The 22,159-nt window shown below is 36.8% G+C and overlaps 1 protein-coding gene across 2 annotated transcripts in view; it reads left to right on the top strand.

Annotated features, from left to right (window-relative positions):
- Window positions 1-22,159, top strand: part of kdm5c (lysine (K)-specific demethylase 5C) — a 119,191-nt gene that overhangs the window by 70,080 nt on the left and 26,952 nt on the right. For both annotated transcript variants that reach the window (XM_039775743.1, XM_039775742.1), the window contains 11 exons: window positions 4,663-4,821; window positions 5,842-5,961; window positions 8,832-8,990; window positions 11,027-11,208; window positions 11,646-11,808; window positions 13,718-13,837; window positions 18,154-18,348; window positions 18,541-18,722; window positions 18,857-18,981; window positions 20,012-20,165; window positions 20,366-20,456. In XM_039775743.1, coding sequence (XP_039631677.1) covers window positions 4,663-4,821; window positions 5,842-5,961; window positions 8,832-8,990; window positions 11,027-11,208; window positions 11,646-11,808; window positions 13,718-13,837; window positions 18,154-18,348; window positions 18,541-18,722; window positions 18,857-18,981; window positions 20,012-20,165; window positions 20,366-20,456 — 1,650 coding nt within the window. The remainder of the gene's footprint in view (window positions 1-4,662; window positions 4,822-5,841; window positions 5,962-8,831; window positions 8,991-11,026; window positions 11,209-11,645; window positions 11,809-13,717; window positions 13,838-18,153; window positions 18,349-18,540; window positions 18,723-18,856; window positions 18,982-20,011; window positions 20,166-20,365; window positions 20,457-22,159) is intronic.

The raw sequence follows: 22,159 nt of genomic DNA, 5'->3' as shown, positions 1-22,159 counted from the left end.
TCCATCTAGCTGCCTCCCCATTTGGCCATGCCACGGCTGAAACGTTGCTCCGATGAAAGGACCCCTCTTTCCCATGATTCCTGTGATCCTCCATCAGGGATGACTTTACCATAGGCAGGCAAACAACTTGGCAGGTGGGCGTGGCACCAATGCCACATTTGGGTACCGAGAAAAGAAACAGAATAGGTGAGGGTTAGTATTCAAATATAATTATCATGTTACTTATGTTATAGTGCTACTGACTAACAACAGAGATGCAGTATGTACAGTTAATCAGCAGCTCTAGTCAGGATATGCTAAACTGAAGTAGTGAGTCTTCAGCCGGGATTTAAAGGCTGAGACTGAAGGGGCATCTCTTATGGAAGCAGGAAGACCATTCCACAGTTTAGGGGCCCTGTAACTAAAAGCTCGACCTCCCACTGTTATTTTATTAATCCTTGGAATCCTAAGCAGACCGGCATCTTGAGATCTTAATGTGCTCAGGTTTGTAAGTCATGATAAGTTCAGACAAGTAAGCGGACCTTGGCCATTTAATGCTTTATATGTTAAAAGGAGGATTTTGAAATCTGCCCTAAACTTAACTGGGAGCCAGTGTAAAGATTTAAGAACTGGGGTTATGTGTTCATATTTTCTTGTTCTTGTAATAATTCTTGCAGCGCATTTTGGATTAACTGGAGGCTGTATAGAGAACAGTTTGAACAGCCAGTGAACACCGCATTGCAGTAGTCAATCCTACTAGAGATAAATGCATGAATTAATTTCTCACAATCCTGTTTATTTAGAAAGCGCCTTAATTTCCTAACATTTTTAAGATGGAAAAACATGTTTTGGACGACTTTGTAATATGCTTTAAATGACATGCTAGAGTCAAAGATAACTCCTAGATTGCGGGCTGATTCAGTAAAATTAATTGGGATTCCAACTGAGTTAAATGACGACAAAATATTGCTGTGATCAGCGTCATTCCCTCCAACAATTAACATCTCTGTTTTATCTGTATTTAAAGACAAGTAGTTCTCATTCATCCATTCCTTTAATTCACTAACACAACTAATTAAAGACAACATCGGAGAAACTTCATTTGATTTAAATGAAAGGTATAACTGGGTGTCATCTGCATACGAGTGAAAATTAACATTATGTTTCCTAATGAGAGATCCCAGTGGAAGCATGTAAAGTGAAAACAGTAAAGGTCCCAGTACTGAGCCCTGGGACACCATATTGAACTTCTGTGTATAATGATGGAGTACTGTCTGCACATTTCTGTACATACTGGAATCGATTTGATAAATAAGAACTGAACCAAGCGAGCACAGGGCCTGTAAGCCCAACATCGTTTTCTAGCCTGTGCAGTAAAATAGAATGGTCAATGGTGTCAAATGCTGCACTTAAGTCCAACAACATAATTACAGTGGAATTTCCTTCATCAGAGGATATCAGAATGTCATTTACAACCCGTGTTAGTGCCGTTTCTGTACTATGACCAGTCGAAAGCCAGACTGGAATTTCTCAAATAAATTGTAATGCGTAAGGTGTGACTGAAGCTGACTGGCGACTACTTTCTCTAGTATTTTAGAGAGAAATGGTAAATTTGAAATAGGCCTATAGTTATTTAGTATGTGTGGGTCTAGGTCTGACTTTTTAAGTAAAGGTTTAATGACTGACACTTTTAGTGCATCAGGTACTGTGCCATGCAGTAATGAACTATTGATAATGTTAGAATAGGTGCTGCAAGAACATCCATTGCACTTTTTACTAGTTTTGTTGGCACTGGATCTAGGGAACAAGTAGTGGGCTTCATTTTAGTAATTAAAGTTAAGACTTCCTGGTGAGTTACAGGATTAAAATTATTAAAGTGCTGAATGCAATGTGCAGGGTCTGCTAAGCTAGTATTTGGTTTGTACTGTGATGCTGAGATCTGGGATCTTATATTTTTAATTTTCTCATTGAAGAAGTTCATAAAGTCTGTACTGCTAATATCTGTTGGTATTTTGCACTGTTGATCTGAATTCCCATTTGTTAATTTAGCCACTGCTCTAAAAAGTACCCTAGGATTTTTATTATTGCTATCTATTAATGTAGAATAGTATTCTGAGCGAGCTTTAAAGAGGGCTTTTATATTTATTACACTCTCTGTCCATGCAATTTGAAAGACATGTAGCTTTGTTGTTCTCCATCTGCGCTCCAGTTTTCGACACTCTAATTTAAGAGCTCGAGTGTTTTCATTAAACCAGGGAGAGTTTCTATGTGCTTTGATCACTTTTGTTTTAGGGGAGCCACTGTGTCCAGAGCATCTCTCAAGGTCACATTATAATGTGATATTAGCTGATCTAAATTGTTTTCCACGTTTACATTTGATGTTAACTGATCTAAATGGTTTTCCACAATTACACTCGACTTACTCAAGGTATCTATAAATTTTGAAGCAGAATTACAATCTAGATGTCGCACTGTCTTTGTTTTAATCTGCGAGTGCGCTGGCATGGGCAGAACTAAATCAAACGTAATTAAGAAGTGATCGGAAATAACTACATTTAATGGAGTAATATTTAAATTTTGAATTTCAACTTTGTAAGTTATAATTAAATCTAATGTATGGTTATGATTATGAGTTGGACCTTTGACAATCTGACAAAATCCTACTGAATTTAACAAATAAGTAAAACATTTGCTAAAAGTGTCAGTTTCCACATCAATGTGTACATTAAAATCCCCATCAGAACTACATGATCATAATTTATAGCCAAATCAGACAGAAGGTTGCTAAATTCAGTCATGAACAATGAATATGGCCCTGGTGGTCTGTAGACTAGCACTATAATTGTGTTGGAATCTGTTTTAATATTTAAAATGAATGCCTCAAAGGATGTAAAGTTGCCTAAATTTTTAGGAGTGATTTGCATTTTGTTACAATGAATTATTCCAAGGCCTCCTCCTCGACCAGAATCTCTAGACTTATGAAGGAACAGTATCCATCTGGTGACGCCTCAGCTAGGGAACAGTGTCACATTTACTAAGCCATGTTTCAGTTAGAAGACACAGATCAGATTTTGTACTTAATATTATATCATTTACCAAAACAGCTTTAGTGCCAAGAGAGCGAATGTTCAATAAACAGCATTTAAAACTGCATGGTTCTTTCTGAACTGCTGATATATTTTTTGTTTTAATTTGAATTAAATTTCTATTACAGATGCCCCTGGTGGAGTGTCTGGTTTTATCCCTTGGTCTAATTATACACCTTATTTTTGGTTATCAATTAATTTATGGTTTGTATCAAGACTAAATTTACTGGATGCCCCACAACAGGGATTATGGGTAACAGCTTCAGGAAAATAACAGGTGGGATAAAGAACAGCCTGTGATTTAAGATCACATGACTGCGGCCTGGATGGTGCTCTAATCAGTCAACCAGGCAGTTTTGCTGCCATATTTTGGGATAATACATAAGATCCTCTCCAGTTAGGATGAAGACCATCTCTTCTGAAAAATCCAGGCCTTTCCCAAAAATCATCCCAATTGTTCACAAATGCTATGCTTTTATTTGCACACCAGGTTTCTAGCCAGCAGTGAAAGGAATGCAATCTACTATAAATCACATCCCCTCTATATAATCTTGGTAAGGGACCAGATGCAATTAAATTCCGACATTTTGTTTTAGCTTTGGTGCATAGAGATGAAGTTCCGCTTTAATACCTCAGATTGCTGTAAATAAATATCATTAGTGCCGACATGCAGCAATAAGGTAGATACTTCATCGTCGGCAACACGGTCCAATGCGGCCTTTATGCCAGAAATCTTGGCCCCTGCAAGGCACTTAACATTAACTGCTGGTTTAACATAGTTTGGAATTCTAACATTCCGCACTATGGAATCGCCAATTATGAGCACTTTATTATTCTCAGTTTCCACAGGCGCGCTGCAGAGAGCTGAGAACCTGTTCTGGGTCCGAATTGGTGACCTGGGTGCTGGGGGACTAAATTTTGGATTCTTAGACCCCGTCTTACTGTTACCCACTCGCCCTGTGGCTGAATTGGTGCTGCTGATTTCGGCCTCGCACTGACTACAGTGGGACCTGGAGAGACTGAAGCCGAATCAGATGTAGCCGAATTGTCTAAACAAACCGAGTCGATCCAATTTTCGGTTTGCCTAATCGCTATCAGATTCCTAACGCGGTCCTCCAATTCGCGTATCTCTAGTCCCAAACCAGTTGGTTCAACGTGTGGTGGGTGTGGCAACGCACTGTCAGCGCATGCTCCCAACCCATCTCTCTCTCTCTCTCTCTCTCTCTCTCTCTCTCATTACTTTCAAAATGTTTTTGCACATTATATTGCATAATAAATATCGAACTAGGTGCTAAAGCACAAATGCTGCATTTCACCCTCAGAAAATGTGTAAGAAAGGTTTGAAATCTCAATTTGAATTGTTTGTTGCGAATGTTCAATAACTTTTACAGTTCCTACTTTGCTCACAATAAGTATGGCTTGATTAAATTGTTTAAAAAATCTTTTAAAATGAAATATACAATTTACCATGACTATTGCATACCTAGTTGAAATTACTCTGGTATTTTTTTTATCTGTCCATTTTGTTCTGATTTTTCAATCTAATCTTTAATTCAGTAATTGGGTTTCCCTTTTTTCTCCCCCACCCCATCTTCAGGTGGACTCCTTCGTGTGTCGAATGTGTGGCCGAGGAGATGAGGATGACAAACTGTTATTGTGTGACAGCTGTGATGATAATTACCACACGTTTTGCCTTCTTCCTCCATTACCTGAAACACCCAAGGGAGACTGGAGGTGTCCCAAGTGTGTAGCTGAGGTGAGAGCCCTCACTTATTTTTTCACTTAAATACTCAGCAAAAAAAGAAACATCCCTTTTTCAGGACTGTGTATTTCAACAATAATGTTTTAAAAATCCAAATAACTTTACAGATCTTCATTGTAAAGGGTTTAAACAATGTTTTCCATGCATGTTAACCATAATCAATTAATTAACATGCACCTGTGGAATGGTCGTTAAGACCTTAACAGCTTACAGAAAGTAGGCATTTAAGGTCACAGTTCTAAAAACGCAGGACACTAAAGAGACTTGTCTACCGACTGTGAAAAACACCCAAAGAAAGATGCCCAGGGTCCCTGCTCATCTGCGTGAACGTGCATTAGGCATGTTGCAGGGAGGCATGAGAACTGCTGATGTGGCTAGGGCAATAAATTGCCATGTCCGCACTGTGAGACGCCAAAGACAGCGCTACAGGGAGACAGGAAGGACAGCTGATCATCCTCGCAGTGGAAGAGCCTGGATCTCAATCCCATTGAGCACGTCTGGGACCTGTTGGATCGCAGGGTGAGGGCTAGGGCCATTCCCCCAGAAATGTCCAGGAACTTGCAGGTGCCTTGGTGGAAGAATGGGGTAACATCTCACAGCAAGAACTGACAAATCTGGTCCAGTCCATGAGGAGGAGACGCACTGCAGTACTTCAAGCAGCTGGTGGCCACACCAGATACTGACTGGTACTTTTGAATTTGAGCCTCCCTTCATTCAGGGACACATTGTGAAGCATTTTTAGTTTATGTCTTATGGTGTTGACTCTTTTAGTGTTCATACAAATATTTACACATTAAGTTTACTAAAAGTAAAAACAGTTGAAAGTCAGAGGACGTTTCTTTTTTTGCCGAGTATAGTTTTCTGAAATGTACTACATAGCTTAAGTTCAGATTAGTTAGGTGATTGTAGGGCATATTGTCCTGAGATAACTTTGTTATACAGCAAAATGACTATACTTTTTATCACAATAATAGTGTTTTCTGATGGCTTTTATTGTTGCTTTCCTTTCTGAAGGAGTGTAAGAAGCCTGCAGAGGCATTTGGATTTGAGCAAGCTACACGAGAATATACACTGCAGAGTTTTGGAGAGATGGCAGATGCCTTTAAGTCAGACTATTTCAATATGCCAGTCCATGTAAGTAGCTGTTAAGTCTTAAAATAGCACATTTTTATATTTTGATACCCTTTTCACTTTTGTTGTAAATTTAAGGCATTTTTGTCTTAAAGTAATGTATTATATATTCTTTCTCATGAAAATGTACAAGAATTAAATTGGAAAATTCACCTAAATGTCAGAAAAATGACATCCTGCACTTAGAATTACAGTACTCAAAAAGCTTTGGGAAAATCATTTGTTAGTTTGAAATTTAGTACTTGATGCCAGTATGCTTAAAAGTGGAGAAATCAGGGAGAGTTTTTGTTTTATTAAATTACTGTACATTAGCAAAATATTGAACATTCGAGTGCCTTTGTGCAATCTACACAATCTCCAGGATTGGTTCCTGCCTTGTGCCCTGTGTTGGCTGGGATTGGCTCCAGCAGACCCTCGTGACCCTGTATTCGGATTCAGCGGGTTAGAAAATGGATGGATGGAAGTTTAGTAATACATTATCAGATTTTAAAATGCTATTATTTTAAGCTGTACTATTACAATAGCACAACTCTATGCATATGTCCTGTTTGTGTGTTAAATAAATTCTATTTGTTGTATGAGTTATTAACTGCATTCCAGTTTTGAATGCATCCATATTTATGATTTATTTTACTTGTTTTATATAGAGCACAACTCCAGTGTATGTTGTATATTTACAAATACAGTAAGACCAACCCCAGTTTATAAAATTAGTATATTACTAAAAATCATTTTAAGATGAATCACCATTAATTTAAATGGGGAAAAAATTAAGTATTCCTTGGCTCAAAAAATTTACCACCATTTTTGCATAACACCAGAATACTTGAAAAATGACAGAATTAGAGTTTGCTTTAATCACTTCTCATTAAACCATCAGGACAGTGCTCTTTCATTAAATACTCTTTAATAAGGATGTTTAGCTTTGCTTCATCCCTATAAATTTCATGTGGAAAGCAATTTCCTTTCAGTTGTTCATTAACATTTATTAGTTATAACGCTTAAGATATTGCCAAAAGATACATGAGCCAAAAAGGGCAAAAAGAATTAACTTATCAGCCCACATTTTTAAATGGATCGGTCTCAGTGTTTCAGTATTTTCAGTGCCAGATGTGAACATCGGCTTTTCTTTCAATCCTCCATCTGGGAAGAGCCTTTTGGCTTTAATAGTATCAATCCAATCTTATATTCTTGAATCTCTCACTCAGCAAAATATCGACTTGGTTATTTACTGTTAAGTTTGTGGCACATTAGAAGGAGAGCAAAACCACATCCTTGGCAATCTCTAGTTGCATTCTAAGGAACAATTTATGTAGCTACCATATATAGATACATCCATTTAAACATTATATTACATTTATAGTTGACTTTTCACATAATTAAACTAATGAACATTATTGCAATAACACGGTATGGAATGCAGACAGCAAAAACACTACCAGCTAAAGTCCATTTTATACCATTCTCACACCTGGCTGTTGTCTGTGTGGAGTCGGCACGCACTCTGTGTGTCACTCACAACATCTCAGCTGAATTTCTTTCCTCGAGTCCCTTAAAGAGGTTTGCACAGGCAGTGTTAGCAGTTGCAAAGAAGTAATATAGCTGGTGTAATATTTCATAAATGCAGTTGTCAGTTAATGTAATTACAAAAATATTGGCTAGAATAAGCTTTCATAGTATAGAGTGAACCAGCTTCTTAAGATGCAGCAGGAAATAACAATGTGTGTGATATTCCAATGGGTTCTTTTGTAGGAACTAAGCTACTTATGTTCTAGTTAAATTTGTTCTCATTTGGTAAGTATATTTTTATAATCCGATTTTCTCAGTTGCCTTAGGTAAGGACATCTGTCAAATAATAAAGAAAAGAGTGCTTTTGTGGATAAATGGATGTGTATAATTCCTATGCACATTAGTTAAATTAGGAATAAATGTAAGGCTCTGTAAGCAGTTATGTTGGAGAGTGCCCAATAAATTTTAGTAACTGTACACTTAATCAATATAGAACAGTTACTAGTTAGTTTCATTGAGCAGTATATAAATAATAAAGAGTTATTGCTATTCAAAAGATTTAGGTTGTTTCTCAGATTATATGCTGTCATCAATCGGTGCCAGATCCAGAGCTAATTCTTGTCATCTGTCTGGTTAGATTCCCAAAACTTAATTTGAAAATGAAATGTTCAACTAGTATAGAACTGTTAGAACTTTGTAAATAATGTTTTTTTTTCCCAGGTATGCTTCTTATAAGGTTGTGAGCTGTATTATAATCATAGCCTCAGACTTTCCACTCAGTATATGATTTTTTGGTGGAACTATTTAAAAAGTAAAAATTATGTTTTGAAAAGTACCATTTGAAACATTAAAGATTAATGATTATGAATATTAAAGCCTAAAATACTAAAGTGTTTGAATTCCTTAGACGTTAACCACTTTTAAAATATTCAACCAACACTGAAGTATGCTTTTTTTTTTTTAAGAAGAAAGCCAAACAGTATGCTTAGTTTTTTGTTTATTTACAAGGATATTTGTGAGTAATGTTAACAGACTGCTTTGCTAAACAGCTGTATGGTGCTTAACATGCAAACATGAGTCATCACTATACTAGTTTAACCCATTTCTGGCTCTACAAAGTTTTACAGTGATGTAAAGACTTTTTCTTTTCTTTTTTTTTGGTTTCCCTGTTGTTGTCAGTAGTTTAGTTGATATTTTGAATTAGTAAATAAAAAAGTGAATGAAATATGCAAGTATCTAGTAATATCTCAGTAAACAATATTACCGTCCTTACTAATATTTACCTAGTTTATGCTTTGTGCGTCTGCCTTTGGTATTCTTTGGTATGCTTACTTAGTGATGACATCTCCCCTTGTCTGTTGCAGATGGTTCCCACTGAATTAGTAGAGAAAGAATTTTGGCGGCTTGTAAGCAGTATTGAAGAAGATGTTACAGTTGAGTATGGGGCAGACATCCACTCCAAAGAGTTTGGTAGTGGATTTCCAGTAAATGATGGAAAGAGAGTCCTAACACCAGAGGAGGAGGTAATTGATGAATATATGTACTTTGTGTGTGTGTGTGTCTGTGTATACTGTCTAATATATATATGTATGTATGTGTGTATATATATATATATGTGTGTGTGTGTGTGTGTGTATATACAGTGGTGTGAAAACTATTTGCCCCCTTCCTGATTTCTAATTCTTTGGCATGTTTGTCACACAAAATGTTTCTGTTCATCAAACACATTTAACCATTAGTCAGATATAACACAAGTAAACACAAAATGCAGTTTTTAAATGATGGTTTTTATTATTTAGGGAGAAAAAAAATCCAAAACTACATGGCCCTGTGTGAAAAAGTAATTGCCCCCTGAACCTAATAACTGGTTGGGCCACCCTTAGGAGCAATAACTGCAATCAAGCGTTTGATAACTTGCAATGAGTCTTTTACAGCACTCTGGAGGAATTTTGGCCCACTCATCTTTGCAGAATTGTTGTAATTCAGCTTTATTTGAGGGTTTTCTAGCATGAACCGCCTTTTTAAGGTCACGCCATAGCATCTCAATTGGATTCAGGTCAGGACTTTGACTAGGCCACTCCAAAGTCTTTATTTTGTTTTTCTTCAGCCATTCAGAGGTGGATTTGCTGGTGTGTTTTGGGTCATTGTCCTGTTGCAGCACCCAAGATCGCTTCAGCTTGAGTTGACGAACAGATGGCCGGACATTCTCCTTCAGGATTTTTTGGTAGACAGTAGAATTCATGGTTCCATCTATCACAGCAAGCCTTCCAGGTCCTGAATCAGCCAAACAACCCCAGACCATCACACTACCACCACCATATTTTACTGTTGGTTTGATGTTCTTTTTCTGAAATGCTGTGTTCCTTTTACGCCAGATGTAACGGGACATTTGCCTTCCAAAAAGTTCAACTTTTGTCTCATCAGTCCACAAGGTATTTTCCCAAAAGTCTTGGCAATCATTGAGATGTTTCTTAGCAAAATTGAGACGAGCCCTAATATTCTTTTTGCTTAACAGCGGTTTGCGTCTTGGAAATCTGCCATGCAGGCCGTTTTTGCCCAGTCTCTTTCTTATGGTGGAGTCGTGAACACTGACCTTAATTAAGGCAAGTGAGGCCTGCAGTTCTTTAGACATTGTCCTGGGGTCTTTTGTGACCTCTCGGATGAGTCGTCTCTGCGCTCTTGGGGTAATTTTGGTCGGCCGGCCACTCCTGGGAAGGTTCACCACTGTTCCATGTTTTTGCCATTTGTGGATAATGGCTCTCACTGTGGTTCGCTGGAGTCCCAAAGCTTTAGAAATGGCTTTAGAACCTTTACCAGACTGATAGATCTCAATTACTTCTGTTCTCATTTGTTCCTGAATTTCTTTAGATCTTGGCATGATGTCTAGCTTTTGAGGTGCTTTTGGTCTACTTCTCTGTGTCAGGCAGCTCCTATTTAAGTGATTTCTTGATTGAAACAGGTGTGGCAGTAATCAGGCCTGGGGGTGGCTACGGAAATTGAACTCAGGTGTGATACACCACAGTTAGGTTATTGTTTAACAAGGGGGCAATTACTTTTTCACACAGGGCCATGTAGTTTTGGATTTTTTCTCCCTAAATAATAAAAACCATCATTTAAAAACTGCATTTTGTGTTTACTTGTGTTATACTTGACTAATGGTTAAATGTGTTTGATGATCAGAAACATTTTGAATGACAAACATGCAAAAGAATAAGAAATCAGGAAGGGGGCAAATAGTTTTTCACACCACTGTGTGTGTGTGTGTGTGTGTGTATATACATATACATACACATGGACAAAATTGTTGGTACCCTTCAGTCAATGAAAGAAAAACTCAAAATGGTCACAGAAATAACTTTAATCTGACAAAAGTAATAATAAATAAAAATTCTATGAAATTTAACCAATGAAAGTCAGACATTGATTTTCAACCATGCTTCAACAGAATTATTTAAAAAAATAAACATACACGTGTGTGTGTGTGTGTGTATATATATATATGTGTGTATACTTCCCCAAAAAAGTTTGAACCATTAATTCTTTCTCATATCTGTGGTAGGAATATGCACGCAGTGGTTGGAACCTTAATGTGATGCCAGTCCTTGACCAGTCAGTGCTGAGCCACATAAATGCAGACATTTCTGGAATGAAGGTGCCATGGCTTTACGTAGGGATGGTTTTCTCTGCTTTTTGCTGGCATATTGAAGACCACTGGAGCTACTCTATTAACTACCTCCATTGGTAAGAGTGATTTTTTTATGTATGAAATGCATTCACACTGTTATCCAAATACTTTTGAGTACAATAACTAGTTGTAACCATGCAGAGTACACACATGGAATATTACTTTTAAATTACAATATATATTGTCTGCACTTGGGCTTCACTTTGAAAAGAGGTTAATTTAAACTTGATGAAAAAACAGTTTTTGCTCAAATTATAATCATTCAGATTTGAATTTCTAAATATTAACAGGAATCAGCAACATCTATTACTTGAAAAGTTATAGTTAGAAATTTGACATTTTGACTTTTAACTGTAATATGAATAAATAGGTGGATTATTTCAGGTTTTGCTCCTTGTAGTAAGGCCCCACTTTTTGTTTGACTTTCAGAACCTCTGTTTAACTGTATTATTATAATGTTTCTTGAAGTAACTTTTATTTCTCATTCTGATAGGGGAGAACCTAAGACGTGGTATGGTGTTCCATCATTTGCGGCAGAGCATTTGGAAGAAGTAATGAATAAACTAACACCAGAGTTGTTTGAAAGCCAGCCAGACCTGCTCCACCAACTTGTGACCATCATGAACCCCAATATACTGATGAATCATGGTGTCCCGGTAAGATGTGTCCTCATGGAATTCAAATGCAGGTTTTACAGGAGTGTAGGCAGGCGAAATAAGGTTTTTTTTTTTTATTATTATTAACAAAGATTCAGTGATGGTTATGCCAAGGTAGATATTCAACTGTGCTGATATTTATTATGGTCAATCTCGGCCTAGTGCTTTTTTATTATAATATTAAACACATCAGAGTAAAATAATCCAGCTGCTTACATTCTGCTTTGGCTTTTAAGTTAAGGGTTAAAGCATAATTTCACCTTGTAAAGCAAAAGTTAAAAAATTACTCCCAAAGCAACAATACTTTCACAACATTTTTCAGCATGAAGGTGCAGAGTGAAGCCATTTGTAGACTATGATGGCCAATTATTGGCAATGGAATAGAAGTGAAAAAGGATCTAAGGTTAGCCTGCTTCAGCCTGGTTACTTTTGACAGTTGGAAAAGCAGGTGACATAATTCGATATTACAGCAAATTGTTTTTATTGATTTCAGTAGTTAGGCCTTGAGTTTTATTGTGCTTAGGCATATACTTGAAGCAGGTAGGTTTAGAAGTTCTTTAAATTAGTAGAATGGACAAAATGACTATCTTTTCATTCTTGAAGTTTCTAGTAAATGGAACTTTGGTTTTAAGTTCTGAAAAAAGGTTTGTTATGTAATTTCTTGGTAAATGTGTAATTTAAATTACACATGTGTTAAACATTTTAAAAGAGACGAAAGGATTAAAGTTTATTTTAAAGTAACTTGTAGTGTGTCAGCAGCCTAATTTCAAAGACTTTGCAAACTGCAAGCTGTTATTGCTAAGTGTTTGTTCCTTTTTTACTTTTTTTACAGTCAAATGTACCAATGAAATATGTTTGGTAAATGCATGCTTGCCCAGCAGGTCTTAAGTTTAGAGTTAGTGGTATATCAGAACACTTACTGTAAAAGAAGTTACTTTTCGGTAATGAATATAAAACTGTTTTAGGGGTTTTAAACCTCCAGTGTTAACATTTTTTTTCTTTTGGAGGAATCTTTAAAGAATCATTGATATGCTTGCTTTTGGGAGCAGGGACATGAAATATTTTCATGGATCCCCAAACCCCATTTAAGTAACCAGTCACAATTTTAGTAGTGGTTAACAGAAGAAGAAAAAGTTAAAACTATTAATTTTTTTCTTCCTTTTATTTTCTAAGCAACATTTTCAAACTTGTCTTAAGGTCATTGTTGGGGCATGGGGAGATTAAAAGCTCATTGTCTAATATTTTCCTAATGTAACCAGCCATTGTAAAATGGAGTTTGAAAATGCTAGCCTGTCAGTTACAGCCAATAAATCTGACATTTCTTTTAGTGAAACACACATTTCATGTATCATTGAGAGATACTGACTGCACTGCATTTTAGGCAGTGTCGGATATGGCATGTACAGTGTTTGGTTTCCATTCTGAACAGGTTTAGAAGTAGTGAGTCGAAGTAGTGCATATACGTGTGTATTATGTTTTCAAATTATTGGAAGCTTTTCACAATTTTCCAATGTCATTAATTTTTGTTGTTTCTCATCATGATGGCTATGATGATGTCCATTTCCTCTCCTTAAGTATGATTAGAAATGTTGGCCCAGAATCATGTAGCCTCTAATTAACTGAAAAGAGTTGCTTGTTGAGTAAGGAGGCTTATTCTGCTCTTTTGAAGTCAGGAATAAATTAAAGGAGCTGTTTCTCAGTTAAAAAAACAAACTATAGGGATTGCTGTCATATGCAAAGATTGCCAAGTAGTTTGCAAGATTCAAGTCAGTAAACATATAGTTTTTGTATTTTCTGTAAATAGTACAAAACTGGTTGATACCCCTTTTTGCCCTTGATGTAAGATACAATGATTTTTATGCACTTTAATAATTATTTAATTTGCTCCCTTTGGATTGACCCTTTGTAGGTTGTCCGGACGAATCAGTGTGCTGGAGAATTTGTCATCACGTTTCCTCGAGCATACCATAGTGGATTCAACCAAGGTTATAATTTTGCAGAAGCTGTAAACTTCTGCACTGCTGACTGGGTGAGTACTGTGCTAAACGCTTAATATTTTGTTACACAGAGAAATGATTTTCTCTCTTTGTGTTAAAACAATGGTTCTCAAAGCATGCAAAACTGCATTCAGTTTGCTCAGATGTTAATTTTTTTATGTACTTAAATGATTTTAAAACTAAGCTTGATTTTCACTTAAATAAAACTATTTATCAACATGTCATAGCAAAGGCTGTATTTGTGATGTGGCATTACGGTTTGCTTTTTTCACCTATGTATGGAGTTGTTGCAGTGAAAATGTATCTCCAGTAAAATACTGTGGCAGGCATCAAGATAAATAATGTTAACACCTCACAAAACTAACAATTCAGCCCTTTTTTAATTTGGGTAGATTTGTTGTTTGATTATAAACAGGCTGCTCCCCATCCAGACTGCTTCTTTGTGAATTTCCCCATTGTTGTGGCTGTCTAGATAGAAAATATGCTTGCATTTCCACTCAAGTTAAATGTGATCGCTGTCCGTTTCTGAACAGCTGTGAATGTAGCCTATGTGATCCTTGATCACATTAACACTAGAATTACCAGAGCCTACAAAAAAATTCGTAGATCCATCCCACCTTAAACTGTTTCTCACCTCTCCATCAGCGTCTTTTGTCCTTTACATCAACATTTAATGTTACATAAAAGCCAGATCGAATGTTTTTTACTTACTTCCTACAGAGTGCAGAGCTCTAGCTTGTCTTTATGTGAAAACAGCAGTGTCAGATGGGGAGGAGGGGTGGGTAGGGTAGGATTGTGAACACGACTGAGAGAATGAAACTCAATTAAAAAACAACAAAAACAAAACTAACCTTTACAAGTATCATACATTTACGCCAGCTGTTACAGAATGAAATCAAATGCATGTTTTTATTCTAAAATAGTAAGAATAAAATCAGCTCACTTCTCAAAATGGACTTGTCGGGGATCAAACCCATGAAGTTTGGATTACCAGTCAACAGACTTAGCCACTGAAGCAGTCATAGTAAATGCGTGTCAGTGTCGCACCCTAATGCGTGTTCTTTTCCTGCAGTTATATTTTTGAATAAAAGAGAACTTGTTCTGCTATATTTGTACCTTTTGTGAAAGTGTTTCTTTGATATTTGGACTTCAGGCTTCACACATTATAAACTTCATGTCTAAATTTTGTCAATTATTACAAAAACATGAAAAGTGTTTCTTTTTAATGATGTGTTTACATAGATCGTTGTAGACACGGAACACACATGAAATGCATGTGTTCGAAATAACGATATAGTATTTATAAAAGGTGTGATTTTGCTTGACTTCTCATTCTATACAACTCCCAAGCAACTGACAAGCTGATAAACAGACTTGAGCTGAGAAAACTGTGCGCTGGTGGGGGATGTGATAGCAGGTTTCTTGCTGTTTATCAACACATTTAAAGGACAAAAGACGCTGACGGAGAGGTGAGAAGCGATTTAAGGTTGGACAGATCTATGGGGTTTTTCGTAGGCTCTGGTAATTCTAGTGTTAAAAAGCAGTTTGTATATGTGCTGGTAAAGTTCTGTCCATTCCTGATGTATTTTAATACAGGTGTAAACCGATGTACAACTACAGTAATACCTTGAGATACAAGTTTAATTTGTTCCGTGACCGAGCTCGTAAGTCAAAATGCTCGCGTATCAAATCAATTTTCCCCATTGAAATTAATTGAAATGAGATTAATTCGTGCCAGCCCCCAAAAAACCACCCCAATTTTTTGTTAAACGTTTTCAACATAAGAAAAATATATTTATAATGAACAAATATTGCATACAAACAATAAAACCTAATACATAAAAGAGAATCTAAAGAAATAAACAGATGTTGGCGACGCTGATTAGCTTATTGTAATATTTTTTTTTTCACTTCACTTTTGCTTAACTTAATTTTCTTCTTCACTAGTTTTTTCTTTTTTGCCACGGTTTCGTCACTTTCATTCGCAGGGTGTTTCAATAGAAAACTGTCCAAGGAGCTTTGTTTAGTCCTCCCCTTTAGAATGTTTCTGAAATGAGTTACGCAAGTGTGATTAAATAGCGCCGCTGCACAATTAGTTGTAACTTTTTCAGGGTGTTTCTTTTCAATAAAGTCAAGTGTTAGGTAAGTGTCATCAAATAGCGCTGCTGAGCGATCAGTTCCAACTTTTTCAGGGTGTTTCCTTTCAATAAAGTCAAGTGTTAGGCAAGTGTCATTAACTGTTTGAGGGCTGAATATTTTTTCCAAAAAACTTAGTTTTCTGAAAAGCACACAAAGCAATGGTTTCACACACAAGTCAACATAAAACATCCGTTGCTATATGTTGTGGCTGCCGTTGGCGCATGTTCGGCTTCTCTGTTGGCAGTGGCTGCATGGGGGCACCTCGATGGTCAGCAGGAATGCACGGTGGACCAGCTGCCTGGCTGTCTTCGCAAAGCAGGTGGGTGGTGGTGGCTGTTGTTGTGTTAAGCAATGTGGTTTTTACCTCTTGTCATCATAAGTGGTGGGCCTCCCGCGCAAACACTGCTGTAGGTGCATCAGCTGCACGAATGTGTTCAGCACCACGATCAGCCGGGGACCAATCAGATGATGCTGGTACCTCACATTTCCTTTTTGACATCCATCTCCAGATCACTTGCATCAAACTCGGAGTCTGACAAGTCAGAGTCCTATATAAAGAATCGTCCATGGAGTATTTTGCTTTGCACATTCGCTTTGGTCTCTCGCCAGATGTTGGTGCTATTTTAGAGGTTGTTTGCTCTTTGCTACTCATGCACATGTAGGGAATCAAGGTTAAATCAGCAAAGCTATGTAACTTTATTTCTAGCAAAGAGAGTCGGACTAAAATGTAAGGGTGAGTTTTGTTGCAGTTTACAGCTGACTACCATCCTCTACTCCTGAATTTTGACAAAAGTCGACATCAGCCCTGAAAGAGTTAAATAGCGCTGCTGCGCGATCAGTTGTAACTTTTTCAGGGTGTTTCTTTTCAATAAAGTCAAGTTTTAGGCAAGTGTCATTAAATAGTACCACTGCGCAATCGGGTGCAACTTTTTCAGGGTGTTTGTTTTCTTTAAAGTTCAAAACTTTTTCCCACATTGCAAACACTTACTTTATCTCACTTTAAGAGATAACCTCCTTTGTGATACCGATCTCCTGCAGAACATACGTATGTTGCTGCGTCTGTAGTTCTGTCAACTCCTCTGTCGTTAGTTCCTCGGAATGTGCGGCGACAAGCTCTTTGATGGCTTGTATTTCGAATTTTGGCTCATAACTCAAGGCAAAAAATCGACCTAGTGACAGCTCGTATCTCAAAAAACTCATATGTTGGGGCACTCGTATCTCAAGGTACCACTGTAGAGGTGCCATTAAGGACTTGTATAATTTTTCGCAGTATATACACTGTGGATTGAAATATGTAAACTCTATAGTGAAATGCATGCACTGTATGCACTGGGATTTTGTGTCCTACACAATGTAGTGAAATATAGACAGTAATATAAAAATGTATACACTATGATGAGATTTTGTCTCATACATTGCATACTGAAATGCATACAGTGATTGCTCAGGTTTTGTCTCATTCACTATATGCATTATTTATAATAATGTGACATACTTGTGATTTACATAAATTTATTTGCTGGGTATTGGTAATTAAGGTTCAGTGTAAAAAAATATTTGGGTGTATTTTTCAGTAAGCTTCCTTTGGAGCAGCTTGTAGGCATGCACATGTATATTACTCCTACTGCCATTGTGGTGTTATGTATGGTTATGTCCTGAAACACCGTAGAGTCCGTTTTGTTATTTTACAGATAGACTCAATGAAAAAATTGACTTCTATTGCATTGTTCTTTAATTTAACTCCATTCTGAAAACTGTTTAATTCCACAATAAAAAGGATGAAGGATGTAGTGAACGGAGCCTTTCTTTGTAAGACCTAATTTCAGACTTTAGGTCCAGAGCATGCTTATAGGCACTGCAAGCAATTCAGATTTTGTTATCCAGAACTAGAGGCAAAAATCTCAGTGGGTTAGAAATTCTTTTTTAAACTTGGATCCAGCTAAAGTAGTCAGTATCAGATTCTGTCCAGGGATGTGGATAATCTCATGAAACTTTCTTTAGATGTGTCACCAAAATGTTTTCTGAAAAATGTTGTTAGCTTTCTGGCATCCTTATAATGTTCTTTCACTAAATGCTTTTAAGATATAGTATTGGCTTTATTAACTAGTTACCTGTATTATACAGTATATTCCTGGAGGTATTTTAATAGTTTTTCTTTTCACATGTAAAAAGTGCTTTGACAAATTAGTTCTCTGTTTGTTCCTCTCAGCTTCCAGCTGGTCGTTCATGTATTGAACATTACCGCCGCTTGCGCCGCTACTGTGTTTTTTCTCATGAGGAGCTGACTTGTAAAATGGCTGCTTGCGCAGAGAAGCTTGATCTGTCCCTTGCTGCAGCAGTACATAAGGAAATGTTTATAATGGTGCAAGAAGAGAGGAAACTAAGAAAATCCCTGCTAGACAAGGTGAGGCTAATGGTAAAGCAACACATTTAACACATGATCTCAACACTTTGTCCAATGGCTTAACATTGTGGTGTTAGAACAAGAGTCTGTTTTCAAAAATGCAAGAATGGAATGGAGTATATTTAAAGTTTTAGCTTTATTATTGTCTTTTTTTTTTGTAAAATTGTAGTGATGTATGTCTGTAATCTGTAGGGGATAACTGAAGCTGAGCGGGAAGCTTTTGAGTTACTTCCTGATGATGAGCGCCAATGTGATAAGTGCAAAACCACCTGCTTCCTTTCAGCCTTAGCATGTTATGACTGTCCAGAAAGGCTGGTGTGCTTGTACCACATTGACGACTTGTGCCACTGTCCAGCTGATCGACAGTATCTCAGGTAATAGCACCATATGTTCAGATTTATTTCTGTGGACCCATTTAAAAAGTAAAGTTAGCAGTGTTAGTATCTCACTTTAAAAATTAATTGACTCTTGTTAAATTACATTACAAATATGTGATGTCTCTCTCCAGGTACCGGTACACCCTTGATGAATTACCAACAATGCTACATAAATTGAAGGTGCGTGCAGAATCGTATGACACCTGGGCTAGCAAAGTCAAGATTGTTCTTGAACCAGAAGAGGAAAAGAAGCGTGGTTAGTATTTTTATTCATTTTGTGACTTGTCTCTAGTTAAAGGGTAAGTTTGGTATTCTAAGCTGAAATTCTTTCTGGATTTTATAATGACACCAATGGGTACTGAGATAGCAATATTAGAGGGAAAAAAGTTAAACTTACTGAATACGTTTATTTTTGAAGTCAAAATGTTGTTAAGTATTGATACATATTTTGAGGTTGTAAACATATTGTAAAACAGATTACCCATATGTTTGCGAGATTCAGCCATTTTTAAAAGGAGACCGGCTGTGAATTTTTAATTTTACTGCTAGTCTTCCTTTTTGGCTACCTTTCTGGCCCTGATTTGTCAGTCCACCTCAGAAAGTTAAGCATGTGTGTTACTTGCAATTGGGTGACAAGAACTGAACAGAGTTTGCAGGCATACATTTAGTTTTAATCAGGTTGAGGTTTAGTAAGTTTAATACAGATGTTTTAGCATAAGCAGTGTGGTAGCACAGAGCTGCAATTCCTTACTCACAGCTTCAGGGTCTGTATGGAATTTGCATGTTCTCCCAATGTATTTACAATTTGATTGGTATTAGTGTGTCATTGAGTTTACTCACTTAAAATGATCTTCGGATCATTTTTTACTGAATCTTTAGCAAGAGCAACTCATAGGTTTAAAAAATTTAACAAACTGTTGGTGGCGCTTCAGTTGGTTTCATCGCTCTATCTGCCCTTTTTGTGCAACATACACATGGATTGGCTGTACAAAAACAAAATCTAACACTTCTGTTGAATATATGAAGATGATTTGTTGTTGTTTGCAAAATCCACATGCTGTTTAGGAAAAAAAATATTACCCGTTAGCTCCATTATAAAATACAAAAATAGGCATGCTATTTTTTTTTTAGTTTATGAAATATTCTTCACTTTAGAAGGCAATTTTATGTGGCCAATACTGAATGTGCCATGATTGCAAAGAAATTGCTTTGACTTAAAACACCAAACGTATCCTTTAATATGTACTGTATATGAAAGTGTACACAACTCTCCCATATTCTTTTAGACATTGAAGATTTGCAGGTCCTTTTAACAGAAGCAGGTGACAAAAAATTCCCTGATAATGAGCTTCTGAACAGATTAAAGGCCACTGTCACGGAAGTTCAGCAGTGTGTGATGGAATGTACAAAGTTGTTGAAAAAGACCCCAACCCAGAAAAGGTAACCATGACTTCTTTGTCTTTATGCTTGTAATGTTGACAGAAATCTGAGAAGAATGAGGCCTACCTAAGCACATGAATTTCAATTGTAGCTTTCATTGAAGCTGCTATTCAAATCATTTAATCATTATTTTGATGTTATTTTTTACATAAGACTGATTAAGCACTACTGTAACTTTGAATGGCTTCTGTTGCGTTTAGTTCACAGAAAATGACAGTGGATGAACTTAAGGTTTTTGTGGAGCAGATGAAGTCTCTACCTTGTAGAATCACTCACATTTCAGATGTCCAGGTGAGTACTTTCCTTTATTACATTTAAACCATTCAAAATTCAGTTTTCTGTGTAATTTACAAAATTGCAACAAACACCATTTGTGACTATATCTTTTGTTGTATCAAATATCCTTCAGGAACAAATGTCAACAAATATTATGAACTAGACGTAATCTTAATTTTGTATAAATGTCTGTCTCATAATGCACTCTTTGACTTGTGGTAAGAGTTTATTCTAACCTATTCCATGATAAGTCTGCTTAATTATAATTTTATCTAGCTTATATGGATTGTTTGCTGGGTCTGAAACTGGGTGCAATTAGTTGTACACTATTTTTCTTACCAAAAATACACACACAAATACATGCTTGTGATGTCTTTTTGTTAAATTTGATCACTTTTCCTAATAATTTCTCAACCATATTTGATTAATTGATGACTTTTAACCATTAAAGAGACACCCTACTTTAGGGGTGCCCAATGCGTCGATCGCGATCAACCGGTAGATCTGAAAGGGAGTGCAGGTAGATCACGTTGTATTCAAAAAAAATGTTTTTTAAATGTTAGTCTATCATATATCCTCCCTATGGAACTTGCCACTTGATTGTAATACAGGGCGGCCAGTCTGAGATCTCTTTTCTTCTAACAGACTGGTCATCTGAAATGTACGAGCTACTGCAAAACTCTGGCTATCTAAGTGATGTAGTTAGCCTTCCAATTTATATAGACTAACGAAGGGATTTAAAAAAAAAAATTGTTATTTATGTGCTAGGTTTGGAATTGGAAGAGGATTTTTTTTCTCTCACAATGTCACAATCGAAGTGCGTTTGTCTGATCTGTCAATCTATCATTGCTATTCCAAAGAAGGAAAATGTTGAAAGGCACTTTTGAACTGTTCATAAAAACTACGAAACTGACTTCCTTCCGAAAAGCAATTTGAGAAAGAGAAAGGAGAGGGAACTAAAATCGCAGTTAATCGGACAGCCGTCATTTTTCACTCGGCTGAATTCAAAAGCAAAGGCAGACACACCGAAGCATCGTTCTGGGTGAGTCACTCGATCATTAAGCATAAGAAGTCCTTCCAAGGTGGAGAGATGATAAAAGATGCCTTCGTTGAAGCAGATGGCTAGGGAGAAATTCCTGCTGAGATTGCAAGACCCCTGGCCGGAGAAAAAGAAGTTTCTCCTTGTCATTAAACATGCAGAATACAAGCAACTTAATAACGATCAATGGCCGCTAGACTTGGCATTTGTTTCCCGATCTGACCAACATGTTGAATGAGCTTAATTTACAGCTGCAAGGAAATGAGAAAAGCATGGTCAATATGATTAGCTCAGTTAATGCTTTCAAACGAAAAATGCAACATCTGTCATCAAAGCTGCAGCGCCTTGATTTGGGGAATATCCAAAACCTCGCGTCAGAGCTGGAGACACAATGGAAGGTACGTGTGCGTAACTTGACAGCATACGCCACAGAGCAGATTGAAAATTGTCTGTCAGACTTTATCTAATGGAAAAAAAGTAACGATTTGAGTGTTGCCCAATGTAGCGGAGTAAGAGTAGCGTTTCTTCTTCACAAATGTACTCAAGCAAAAGTAAAAAGTATGGTGCAGTAAAACTACTCTTAGAAGTAAAAATTTTTTTAAAAAGTTACTCAAGTAAATGAAACGGAGTAAATGTCACTCATTACTACCCACCTCTGATACTCCTAGTAAAAGTTTTA

Source organism: Polypterus senegalus, chromosome 13 (assembly GCF_016835505.1).
Source record: "Polypterus senegalus isolate Bchr_013 chromosome 13, ASM1683550v1, whole genome shotgun sequence".
Lineage (NCBI taxonomy): Eukaryota > Metazoa > Chordata > Cladistia > Polypteriformes > Polypteridae > Polypterus > Polypterus senegalus.
Note: the sequence above shows the minus strand (reverse complement) of the source record. Positions and strands in the feature narration are given on the sequence as shown.